Raw genomic sequence first — 13,237 nt, 5'->3', positions numbered from 1 at the left:
CACATATATCCAATATTGAAAACATATCTATTTGTATATTGCCCCCATATCTTCTGCCATGCCTCTCTCTCAGCTCCTGCGTCCTCTCTTGTAGTTCATTTTTGGCATTTTCAGAGGACATCTAGCTACTCTGCAATTGGTGAATCCTAAAAAAGAATTTTCTCACAGGAAGGCATGAGTTAGCAATATAAATGTAAGTAAAGATTTCATAGGGGACCCCAAAGAAACACATTTCTGTTCTATTCTCCAAATCCCTTCTTTGGTTATCCTGCTTTGTGTTTATTTTAATACTCTAACCCAGGGGTTGGCAAACTTTTTCTAAAGAGGGCTAAATAGTAACATTTTAGACCTTGTGGGCTGTGAGGTCTCTATCGCAAGTACTCAACGCTGCTGTTATAGTGCAAGCTCAGCCATCAATGGTGCGTAAGTAAAGGGCCATGACTATGTTACATTTTTATTTATCAAATAGTGGCACGCCAGATCTGGCCCGTAACTGGATTTTGCTGACCCTACTCTAAACCTTCTCCCCTCCCCCACTGTGTCTGTCTTCACTGCATCCTCTCAGGAAGTGTCACTCTGGCCAACTCTAATGTCCAATGTAGTCAAGGTAACCCCAGCAAAACAGGACTGCCCAGCTAATGGGACAGGACCCTCCCTCCTTAGTAGCATTGACATTACATATTTTATTGCTTGAAAATACCCTGAAGGAGTTTGTTCCTCTCTTGCATATACCAACCATTTTTAAATATATCTTTCTACCACAGACAATGATCACCACAAGAGAACTGTAGATACATATTACAAATATATCTCCATCTGCATAAGCAATAGTATTTTTACAGCCTACAGACACATTTGAGTTTGGAAACAGCACTCAATTGAAAGACAGAAAAACAAGTCTTTGTGTCAACATTCCCCAGCTGCATGAACCTGGACAATCCCGTCTCTATGCCTCAGTTTTTTCATCTGTACAGTGAGGGTAAGGGTTCACCTGCCCAAAGGCACAGTCTAGACCAGATAATCCCTTGGAGGTTCATTCTCGAATAGACAGGTCAGGTCTTTATACTAGAAATTTCCAAATGGTTTCACAAATCACAACTCTCTGGGGCTGTATGTCAAAACAGATTGCTGGACCCCAGCCTGAGTTTTGATTTGGTAAGTCTAGGGTGGAGCCTGAGAATTTGCAGCCACCAAGGTCCTGCTACTGCTGGCCTGGGGACCACACTTTAGGAACCACCAGCACACATGCTAGAGATCTCACAGTCCCTTCTGTGGGGAAGCACTGGTTGGGGGAGGGTTTTCTAGAGCTGGTTCCTCATTTCAAGAATGGGGCTCCCTCTTAAAGGGATAAGAAATTTGTTCTTTTTGCACACTGAGTCTCAGATGCTATAGCCACACCTCACTATTAATTCAAGGCTAAAAGGAGGCTGGTGGTCACTCCACCTGTAGAAGGACAGGGAGACAGGGGACATCACACAATTCCTTTGTATAAGCCAAACTTCTAGAACTTTCTCTCTCCACACACAAAATCAACACAAGCACTGACTGAGGGTCGACCATTCCTAGGCCCTGTGCCAACTAATGCAGGGTGGGATGCAAGGAATCAGAAGGAAACTGGGAAAGTGAGGCTGCCCTCATGGACTCTCAGTCTTAAGGAGAAGGCAAAATTCACATGGGTTCACACATTTGACCATCATATGTCAAGGCCATCAGTAGATAATGAGATGCAATGTTAGGGGGCATGGAGATGGAGAGTTCTGGAGACAGGATGTTGGTAGACTTGAGAGGTCTAGACAGACTTTCCGGGAGGAGGTGAGGCAGCCTGGCGGTGGCCCAGGGGGACAAGAAGGACCTGAAGCAGTGGCAAGGGGAGGAGAACATGAAAAGAAACCTGGGTGCTCCTGGAATATTAGCAGAGAAGGGATGAGAATGAGCACAGGGGACTTCTGAGCTTGTCTCTACCCTACCCGTGTGAACTCCCAAAATCATTTCCATTTGTTTATCTCAGTTTCCCAGTTTGAGCAATGAAGGTATTGAGCTAAATCACAAGTTTCCGAATGGTGTTCCATCTTGAAGAGACCCCAAGCCATTAAAAGGTAAAACGAGCAGGTTGGGCTCAGCCCTTCTCCTTGTCCCGTCTGTTTCTGCCAGAGAAGCTCTGCTTTCTTATAGTGTTCACTCCCTGTCCAGTTTCACTTCCAGAAAGGAGCTGAGAATCACTCAACAAGAAAGTCTGTGAAGGCTCTTTCCATTGGTATGCTGGGTGTCTGAATAGAAAGGAGAAAGAAGCTGGTTAGCACAACGGACGGGGCCGCTGGGTTGGTCAGGCTCACTCCTAGAACAGCTTGGCAGCAGAGAGTTTCAGCCAATGGGGGCAGGAATCAGGGAACTCATGGGAGGTTTGAGAGGGGAGAAGTACCACAAGCTGCTAAGCAAACTGATCTGAAAATCTCAACTGCTCAGAAGGTTCTGAGTAAACACAAAGGTTGATTTTTCCCCCTTGTCAGCCTTCCCTCCCAGGACATTGTACTATATGCAAAACGGGTAACTGTAAGACAAACATTTTTTTTCCACTGCCCTTCTAAGCCTCATAGGCCTTCAGGAAGACCTGCACTTCAAGCAAACCTTTTTTATTTTTCAACACCCACAGCTTCCATTCAACAATCAGAAGTTTTCCACTTTCATCAAAGAGAATGAAGAGAGAGGCCGAGGAAGCAGGCTGTTCTCAGCAGCCCTGGGCAGATTACTAAATCCCCTGCTACCTACTCACTGCCCATGCCCACCACAGGACATAGCCTTCTCCCCAAATCAGCCAGGTACACATGTAAAAAAAAATGCCCACTGGCTTGCTTCCTTCATTCCCACCTCAATTTCCAGGCCAAATGAGTGTGTGTACCGACTTCACCCTAAACCAAGCCCAGATGTTAGCTGAACCTATTGTGAGAATCATTATATATATATTACACATAGTATTCACATACCAATATAATATAAAATCACATTTATATACAACTTTGTGCCGGGCATCTTGAACATACAGTGATGTATATCAATTACTTCCCAACTTGGGATCAAGGGGCTTCAGCTTCTTTGAGGGTAAAATGGGTCTATAGCCTCGTATTCTATTTAGCCCAAGAAAACAATGCACTTCTGAATGGCTCTTCTATATCCAGAATCTGTGATTTTATAGATTCACTGGGAAGGAATATTCAGACCAGTTCCTAGAGTATGACCTGACTCCGGTGATGCTCAGCAGTTTGGTATCCCTGCAGAGGGATCCAAGCTTGGCTTAGGACACATTTCCTTAGGAGGAACTGGGGTTTCTACTGGCTTGCAGAGAGAGCCAAAAAATGGGTTCAGCCAAAAAGTGGCTTCAGCCAAAGAGTGTGCAGAAAGGGGAGGGGTGCTACAAAGAATTGGGTACTTCCAGATGAGGTTTTCAAGGAGCTGTATCCGGAGGCACCAACTCTGCACTGGTTCACATTTCAAATGGTGTTTTGACATGCAGAGCATTAACAAGCACAGAAGTGACCAGCTCTGTCCCCCAGAGAATCTATTTATTGAATCTATCTAAATTCCAGACTGGGCCCAGGGGACCACTTCGGATGCTTAACGGGAATGGTCCAACACCACGGCCAAGTCTATTCCCGTTCATGAAGTGTTCTTACATCAGTATACCATTTCATCCTTACAGTGGCTGTCAAAGCATATGGGGAGAAGGGAGGGCCATAAGGATTTGTACAAGGACCCAAGGCCAGTAAGAGGCAGGGCTGAGACCCAATCTCAGCTTTTCGGCATTCAAGTGCAGTGACAGTTCAATGATTTAGCCAGGGGGTTTGGGGGCTAGCCAGGTATGGCTATGAACCCAAGTTATCTCATTGATCAACATTTGAGACTTGGCTTGAGACAGTTTTCATTTTTTCTGATTCTCTATTTTCCCATCTGGTAAAAAGAAAATACTACCTGCCTCCGAGGGTGGAGATGAGGGTGGAGTGAGGTCATGTGTAAAGCTCCTTGCACAGTGCCTGAAACAGTAGAGGTTCAACTATAATAGTCTCATACCTGTATAGCACACACAATACACAGTATATACATACCACACCACACTTGCAACCACCCACATACAGCACGTGCAAACACACCCTTCACTTGGCATACAACCACGTCCCCACCCCCGCCCTCACAACACATTCCTTCCCCTTTTTGTGAGTTTTATGACAAGCCCAGGTGATCTGCAACTTTAACAATCCTGATACACTTTGCAGAAATTTTTGTTCAAAAGATCAGTGTGTTCAGATTTCCTGCTTACAAACAGTGTCTTTGCACCTGTCCCCCAATTTTATGCTGCCACAAGCTTGTTCTTCTTTGGGTAAATCTTCACATTCATGGGCTCTTCCTTCCCAGATATCTGGTAGCAGTTCCAGTTTTCAGGAGAGCTGATATTGTCAAACTGAGTCCAAAGAATCCAACCTCCCTGAGGCCCAGCAAAGAGACATTTTCTGACAAGATCTTCTGATCTGCAAGCCTCCCTAAAGAGAGTGTGCAGCATCTCAAGCCGGAAGGCATTTTGCGGCTGGGTGAAGCAGAAGTGACTGCATGTGTGCACACGCGCGGGTGCGCACCTCCCCACCCCCTACCCCCAGAATAGGGAAACTGTCATTTTCCTACTTGCCCTCTGACATCAGCTACCTTCTGTGTAGCTACAGTTTCTCTGCACTCAAATTAATCCCTGGCGATGAAAAATGAGCCTCTCCCCCACCCTTGCTGCTGCCTTTCACCTCACGCCCCCAGAGAAGAGCTGCTTCATGAGGCAGCTGGTGAAGGTTTTTTTCCAAGTCACATGATCCAGGATGCAGGGGAGAATCCTTCTTGGAACCGAGATGGGCCCAGAACCGAATCAGATGAGGAGAGATAAGGTGTGATGTGGGGAAGACTATATAAGAATGGGCCCAGGACTGCGGCAAGCACTCAACCAAGTGGCCCCTTCTCAAGACACAGCCATGCAGGAGCCAACAGGCTCCGTCACCAGCCACCTGGGAACCACTAGCCGCAGTTATTTCTATTTCACCACGGCCACGCTGGCGCTGTGTCTCGTCCTTGCTGTGGCAACCATTATGGTGTTGGTAGTTCAGAAGACGGTAAGTGGAATTCTCTTCCTCGCCTTTCCTTTCTGATTTATATTCAGTTTTCCCCGGAGAGAAAGCCTTGGTAATAGACTATAAATGAATGGAGAGGTTAAAAAAAAGTACATATATCATGTAGTGAAAGGGAGAAAAGAAACAGGAACTTAACTCTGAAATGTTTGGTTTTTTGAAAGAAAAATATTTTGAGCCATCATCTCAAAACTTTCCAGACTCCCATGAGCCAAAAGAGGGCAGAAGAGCTACAGGCTTTGAATTAAGATTTAATTCAGAGAAATTAAGATTTAAATCTTGCAGAAACAGAGACTCATATCAAGGAGGGAAGCAATAAGGAAACCGGGTAACCTAATTGCACAACTTATTATTTTGTCTTTGAGGTCTTCGGACAAGATTCTTAGGTTCTGTATTTTCAGTCTAAACATTTCTCAGATTTCTGAGGCCTCATCCATTTCCAGGGGCTTTTTGTTTTTTTAAACAGGGATCTCAGTTTCAGAGGCCCAGGTCGGTAAGGGAAGGAGGCAAAAGAGAAGACCCAGGCTGCTTAGAGCTTTGGCCATTTCAGCATTGAAATCCACAAGGCAAACTGCAAGCTTCCTCCCAAGTCACTGCTTTGAAGAGTTTAGGGTGTCACAAAAAACAGCATAGAGTCAGGACATAGAAATGTTTTTAACACCTGTTCCCTCTGAGACTGCTCAGAACACTGAAGGACAAGCACTTATGGGTGCACACAGTAGAGTCAAACCGTCTCAGGAGACTTACTTTGTTTGAAGTAAATGGTAAGCTTTGTTGCAAAAACAGAAGAGATGAAGGAGGACACTTCTTTATATTTTAGAAAACTGGCATTTATAGAGAGTCCACCAGTATTTATTATTAATAAACAGTGTACTGAAAGTATCCACTGCTGATGCATTCTTAAGTAAAATTTTTGGTAATTTTGGTGATTCAAGAACTGTACTCTCTCCCCACCCCACCGAAGTGAAAACATTTCTGTTTATTCCTTCATAGTTCTCATTTTTCACAGTATTACAATCCTGCAGAATTTGCTCTGGTTTTCCTTCAGTTCTCTTAGGCTGAATGCTCTATAATTTATGGATTACTAAAAAGAACAGGCTTTAAAAGGCCTCTGTAGTATCTTTCTCAAGTGTCCTTAGGCTTTGAAATTTAAATGAAGCTTTGAGTCTTGTATCTCCATAAAAGTGAAAGGAACTAATTGCTAATGTTTGATTTTGGTAGTAGAATGTGTGTAAGTCACCATTTAATGCCCTTATCTGCATCTACTAAGAATTAATACTCTTGAAAACATTCCAGGGCACTTTTATTTTGGTAGAGGCTCTATAATTTCTGTAATTCTAATTTGATGTGAACCAAGGCCAAAGAAAGGAAATCTAAGTGGCCTCTAAGGTCTAGTTAAAGGTTCCAACTAGAACTGCTGAGAGGGAGGGAGGGGGGAGAGAGAGAGAGAGAGAGAGAGAGAGAGAGAGAGAGAGAGAGAGAGAGAGAGAGGATGGGGTGGGTGTGGTGATGATGAATTTGAAGCTGGAGAAAGCTCCAGAAAAGCTCTTATGCAAATCCCACATTCAGTTGAATTGATTCTTCTTACACAGGAACTGGCATGGATCTTTCTGCCTTGTTTTTGTAAACGTGGAAAATGAGGAACAGAAAGGGGACAAGGCTTGAACTAAGTCATCCTGAGAAAGTGGTAGAGCCCACTATCTGAGTGTACACTGAGAAAGCATTCTCTTTCCCAATACAGACAGCAACAGAAGCACTGTGGAACTTTGTTCTTAATCAAACCTCTGGGGAGCTTTATCTGTTCGTGCCTCCATTTCTCTGACTTAGACCTCATGTTTGGATATGAAAAGATTCATTTCACAATCTGATCGTATGGTTTGGTATGCCGTGATTTCTTAGCCTGAAAAATATCAGTTACTCGTTTGAAAGCATTGTGATATTGAGTGTTTTACATGTGTCATTTCCAATAAATTATCAATACATTAACTGTTATAAGAGATAAGAAGGATTATTCCCTGGAGTTCAAGTTATCAGGGAAGGCTTCGTGCAGGAAGAGGGAATGCAGGCTGACTTTTAGGGTACATAGAGCTTAGACAAATGAAGAAACTTCAGTATGACTTCTGGTAAGAAAAAAATCAGTGGGAGATAACCAAAAAACTTAAACTCACCTCCCAATTATTAAAAATGAAATGTGTTGATGGCCACATAGCTCTGTATGTGTGAGGATGGATGGGGCCAGGGTGGAGAACCAGGAGAATAGTTTTACTATCCTAGAAAGTCACAGTTGCAGGTAAAAGGACAAATGTACAGACACAATTGAAACAAGAGAAGTCATAATATATAATAAGTGATGGAAGGTAGGCACCTAGCACTACCATGAGATCCCAGTTTAAGGAGACAACAATTTCCCAGGCAAGTTTAAGAAAAACTGTCACTGGAGATTGAAGTTTCAGGTTGGCTTGAGAGACATGTATCATTTCCCACAGGTGGAGAAGGGACATCAAAGGAGAGGGAACACCTGCTCAATAGAACAACACGAGCAAAGGGATGGAGAAGAGCAGGTGTAATGCATGCAGGAAAATCAACAAAGACTGCTTTGTGATTTGTCCTTAAGATCAAATAACTCCAACGTCAAGCTTTTTGGGAAAAACAAAAAAGGCACTTGGGTTTCTATTACAAATTTTTTATTGAGCATATACTGTGTGCAGGACACTGTTCTAAGCAGTGGGATTATACATAGACCTAAACAAAGCCAACAGATGTCCCGCTTTCATGTTGCTTGTACAACAGTCATCTAGTGATATCTCTAAGTCTGTGTAGTGTACTTTGCTCTATTTACATTTAAAACCAGTATATGTATTATAAAATATTATATTCAAATTATTTAAGGTTGGGCCCTGGCTGGCGTAGCTCAGTGGATTGAGCACGGGCTGCGAACCAAAGCATCGCAGGTTCGATTCCCAGTCAGGGTACATGCCTGGGTTGCAGGCCACAGCCCCCAGCAACCGCACATTGATGTCTCTCTCTCTCTCTTTCTCCCTCCCTTCCCTCTCTAAAAGTAAATAAATAAAATCTTTTAAAAATTATTTAAGGTTGGTAAACAGGAAACAAGGGAAAAGAAAAGAAGGTAAAAATCTCTTATACCCGCCCAACTACCAATCCCTCTTTCTGGCGATAACCACCACTGACAGATTCTTCCTTGTTCTCCCAAAAATCTGTTTATCTACAAATTTATAGTGTACACATATGATTATAGTAAACTCATAATTTTGCACCTTACTTTATTGACTTGACAGTATATCTTGGAGATTCTTCCATGCCAGTACATGGAAATTCACCAATTCATTTGAGAAGTCACGTAGTATTCTATTGTATGACTGCTTCATAATGTATTTTATCTGTGCCTAATGAAGGACACACTGTTTTTGTCTACAATTTTTCTCGCTGTGCATGTCTAACAGAGTATCTGTGGGATAAATTCCTAGTGGAATTTTGTCAGTCAGCTTCCAAAGAGGTTGTACCAATATACTCTTGAGAATGTAAAAGTACGACCAACAAAGAGACACCTCTGAACCACAATATGGAAAGAAAGAAAAGTGATATATTATTATATTAGCACAGCATAGTCCACACATATATGTCAGGATCAAATTTCACACAATTTATACAGCAAAGCAAAAGCAAAACAAAAAAAAATGTCTCTTATCTCCTGCAAAGGGTTAGTTAGATAAGGAGGTGGGCTGTGAGGTTGACCCCAGAAGTGTTTACATTTCAAAGGACTCTGGGGTCTTCAGTGTTAAGGAAATCTCTCTTACAAACCCTGAGACTGGGCTTCTCCAGCCCCTGGAGAGATTAATTTACTTTCTAAAAGGTTACAGCAAATACAGTTGTCTCCATTTTTCCACCACCATTTTCCCCTGCCCCACCCACCCTCAACCCTACCCCTCTTTGGCTTTGCCGATGGGTCCTTTATACATGATCCTTGACCACGCTTTCCCTTCTTCTTCTTTCCCCATTATCTCCCTCCCCCTCCCATCTGGTGACTATCAGTTTGCTCTTTATTTCAATGTCTCTGGTTATGTTTTGCTTACGTGTTTGTTTTATTGATTAAGTTCCACTTATAGGTGAGATCATACAGTATTTCCCTTTAACTGCCTGGCTTATTTTACTTGGCATAATACTCTCCAGTTCCAGGAGTTCCTTCTTTCTTCTGCACAGTATTCCATTGTGTAAATGTACCATACTTTTTTGATCAGCTCATTTACTGATGAGCACTTAGTCTGTTTCCAGCACTTGGCTATTGTAAATAACACTGCTATGAACATTAGGGTGTACAGGTTCTTTTGAATTGGTGTTTTAGGATTCTTAGGGTATAATCCAGCAGTGGAATTGCCAAGTCAAAAGGCAGTTCCAGTTTTAGTGTTTTGAGGAGATACCATATTGTTTTCCACAGAGGCTGCAACAGTCTACATTCCCACCAGATCACTAAGTTTACAAGGAGACCCTTTCTAGAAAGAAAAGAAAGTGGCTGCCTCCTTTCTCTTTATAATCAAATAAAATTCCTTTTTTAGACAATGTATCCTTATCAAGCATGGAACTGAATGCCTATTTAAGGGTAGTGATTGGAGTGGTTAATAGGGGGTTTTGTTTATTTGTTTACTTTTAAGTTCAAATAAAATTAAGAGGTCAGTAGAAATGCCCTGTGACACTTCCCTCTACCTAAGTTACCGTCTTTCATGCATTTAATTTATCACTGAAAAAAAAATCCTCTGAAAATCTCAGGATCAAGCCCTGTGATGGACGGGCTGTGATGGGAGGACCAAATGAACAGGGCAGGACTTCTGTTTGCTTGGAATTCTCTAGACTGAAGAGTGAGGTTCAAATATCCAAGAGCTTGAGTTCAGGGCAGAATGGCACAGAATACTACAGACCACAGGAGAGGAAGATAATTTCTGCTTAGAGTGAGAGAGGGGTTAACAGAAGAGCTAGAATGCAAGTTGAGCCTCTTCCAAGGGTAGAAGGATCACGTCTTATGCCCAAAGCTTTATTTTGAAAATGCTCAAACCTACAGTAAACTAGAATGGTAAATGCCCATATAACCTAAATTTGTTGTGTTAATATTTTGCCATATTTGTGTTCTCCCTCTCTCTCTCCATGTGTGTGTGTGTGTGAATGAAAATAAGTTGCAGTGTGAACCTTTCACTTACATGTACTCAGCCCCCATCTTCTACTTACTGCAAAGATATTATCATAGCTGAGACAGTTAATGTTAACTCAGTAAGATCATCTAATAATAATAACATGCAGTCCATATTTTAATTTTCCCACTTGTCCAAAGATATTTTCTACAGGGGTTGTGCTTTGTTTGGTTGGGGATCCAGAATCCATGCTCAGGTCACAAACCACACTTGGCTATGTCTGTTAATCTAGATCTTTGCTACTTAAAGGGCAGTCCTGGAAGCTTGTTAGAAATGCAGAATCGCAGGCCCCATTCTAGACTTACTGAATCAATAGCTGCAGTTTAACAAGGTCCCCAGGTGATCTATATGCACGTTGAAGAGTGAGAAGCGATGATCTAAGAATCTTCTCTGCCCTTTGCTGTTTTTATGACATTGACTTTTTTGAAGCATCCAGGCTAGTTCTGTTGTAGAATAGTTCACTTTTTAGATTTGTCTTAGTGTTTACTCGTGATTACATGCAGGTGAAACATTTTTGGCAATTACAGTCCATAGGTAATGTTATAGACTTTTTATTGTAGCATGGTTGGAGATGTTTGTCAGGCTGTCCCATCACAGGCAAAGATGTTTAGTCAGTTGATTAAGGTGGTAACCACTGACTTTCTCTTTTGTAAAACACTATTTTTCTTACTAATTAGCAATCTATGGGGCAATAATACTTTGATGCAATAATACTCTGATGACATGTAAATATCCTTCACTCAGTGGTTTTGGCACCCTTGATGACCCTGGTCTGAATCAGCTAAGACACTGAGAGTAGACGAATAATGATTGCCTAACTCTATCATTCCTTCTACATTTATTAGCTGGCATTCTCCAAGGGAGAAGAGTTCTCTGTTGGAAGGATGGTGGCAGGTAGAGTTGGGATAGGACATTCCAGGTGAGGCAAATGCACATTCCATAGGAAGGTAAGCCTAGGCATGAGGAGAGTAAAGGCAGAGCCAGAACAGTGGTCGGTCCAGACTGCAGAGGGTAGCAGCAGGAAATAGGCCTAGGTAACAAGGAGCATTGATAGTGGAAGGTGAGAGGACAGGATGCCACTCCCATCAGTAGTCTAGGAAGAAGTTTTCCAAAGCCCCTATTTGAGCCCAGCTGCACACTCAGCCTCCTGTAGCCATACCCCCATTCCTTAGGTGCTCTGATTGCCTGTTCGGTAATGTCTTTAAGCCTTTGCTATTCAGCAAGCACGGGCACCATCCAGAACCTCCTTAGAAATGCAAAACCTAAGGGCCCATCTCAGACCTACTAAATCAGAATCAGCATTTGAACAAGACCCCCACAGGAAGAATCACTGCTGTAAGCCACTCTATTTCAACTCCCACTTTCACTAATCATACCAAGACAAAGGCTATGCTTCCTTCAGTGAACTTCATCTTTCTGGGAATTTTCTATGACCTCCATCCACTTTCTCAGAGAGCCACAAAATTTCCTGCCTCAGGTTAATCTTGCCCTTCCTTAGAAAGGCAACATGGCTTACCATCTAAGTCAACATACCTGAGTTTGAATCCTTTCCCACTATTTGTTATCTGTGGGACCTTCTGTAATCATTGTCATTTCTCTAAGTCTTGATTAGTCACTAATGCTTGGGGTAAAGACCAAATAAAATAATATACATAAAGTATTTAGCCCCAGATGATTAAGAGTTTAACAACGTTAACTTGAAAATAAGAGAGGCATCCTGACTGGTGTGGCTCAGTGGGTCGGATGTTGTCTCACAAACTGAAATGTCACTGGTTCAATCCCAGGTCAGGGCACATGCCTGGGTTGCTGGCCAGGTCCCCAGTTCGGACCAAGCAAGAGGCAACCTTCAACATTTCTCTCAAACATTATGGTTTCTTTCCCTCTCTTTCTCTCTCCTTTCCTCTCTCTCTAAAAATAAATAAATAAAATCTTTTTAAAAAGAGAGAGAAGATAGGCATTCCTGGCAAAGATCTCTGTGGCCCACCTTATAAGACAGCACAAGGCCAGCAAGAAAGGGGATATGGAATCCCCCTGGAATATTCCAAATATTAGCTGCCTTTGGCCATTTTCAATTCAAAAGGGCATATTCTATCAAAAGCACATTTGGGAGCTGTTTACCTCTGCACAGCATTGCTCTGTGAAAGGAAATACCCTTTCAAGGTGTTGAGGCAAATTAAGCACATCATTAGGCTGAAGAAAGTAGCCAAAATAGGTATTATTTTCAAGCATTCTCTAACAATTTATATCTAACATCTTATTATGTCTGCAACAACACAGTAGACAGTATGATTATTAGTTCTGTAATCACAATGACTAAAGGAAGTGAGAAAATGGAGTCCTAGGCAGGGAAGATGATTGGGACTGGGTCATTTCATCTGGATGAGCAGGTTAAATGTGACAGTTCCTCCCTCCATGCACACAAATGTTGTTGGCGACATCCATCAGCCACCCAGAATCTGAACCAAAAGAAGTTCACTGAAGGAAGTGTAGCTGGTTGGTAACCATGGAGATGAAGTTTCCTGAGCTACTCAGTGGAGCTGAGAATGACAACTTAGGAGGGTCTATTGTCTGTGTCTGTCTCTAGCCTGTGTACTTTTCACCTCAAAGTCAAGTCACTGAGCAAGATGGTTTGTTTCCCCAGCCAGGACCCAGATCCCCTGGCGAGACGTGGGAGAGAATTCTAGGAGTGGGGCGGGGGGATGCGGGGCACCTGCCATGGAAGAACTGATAGACAGCACTTAGCATAGTGCCTAGGGCACATACAGTCCTCAGCCAATTTTGGAAGTCATCATTCCTTTATACTCTCTTTCCTATCTCCAAATGGGAGGGGAGAGGAGGGAACACTGAGCTTTCCTGCCCTTGGCTTCTAAAGATAGCCACTACTCC

The 13,237-nt window shown here is 42.7% G+C and overlaps 1 protein-coding gene across 1 annotated transcript in view; it reads left to right on the top strand.

The window, feature by feature from the left end:
* The first annotated feature begins 4,692 nt into the window (after positions 1-4,692).
* TNFSF8 (TNF superfamily member 8) overlaps positions 4,693-13,237 on the top strand; it is a 29,519-nt gene continuing 20,974 nt past the window's right edge. The window contains exon 1 of the mRNA XM_045839982.1: positions 4,693-5,138. Coding sequence (XP_045695938.1) covers positions 4,944-5,138 — 195 coding nt within the window. The 5' untranslated portion in view covers positions 4,693-4,943. The remainder of the gene's footprint in view (positions 5,139-13,237) is intronic.

The sequence above is a fragment of the Phyllostomus hastatus genome, unplaced genomic scaffold, assembly GCF_019186645.2.
Source record: "Phyllostomus hastatus isolate PE091 unplaced genomic scaffold, TTU_PhHast_1.1 phas_contig_34, whole genome shotgun sequence".
In the NCBI taxonomy this organism is placed as follows: domain Eukaryota; kingdom Metazoa; phylum Chordata; class Mammalia; order Chiroptera; family Phyllostomidae; genus Phyllostomus; species Phyllostomus hastatus.
Note: the sequence above shows the minus strand (reverse complement) of the source record. Positions and strands in the feature narration are given on the sequence as shown.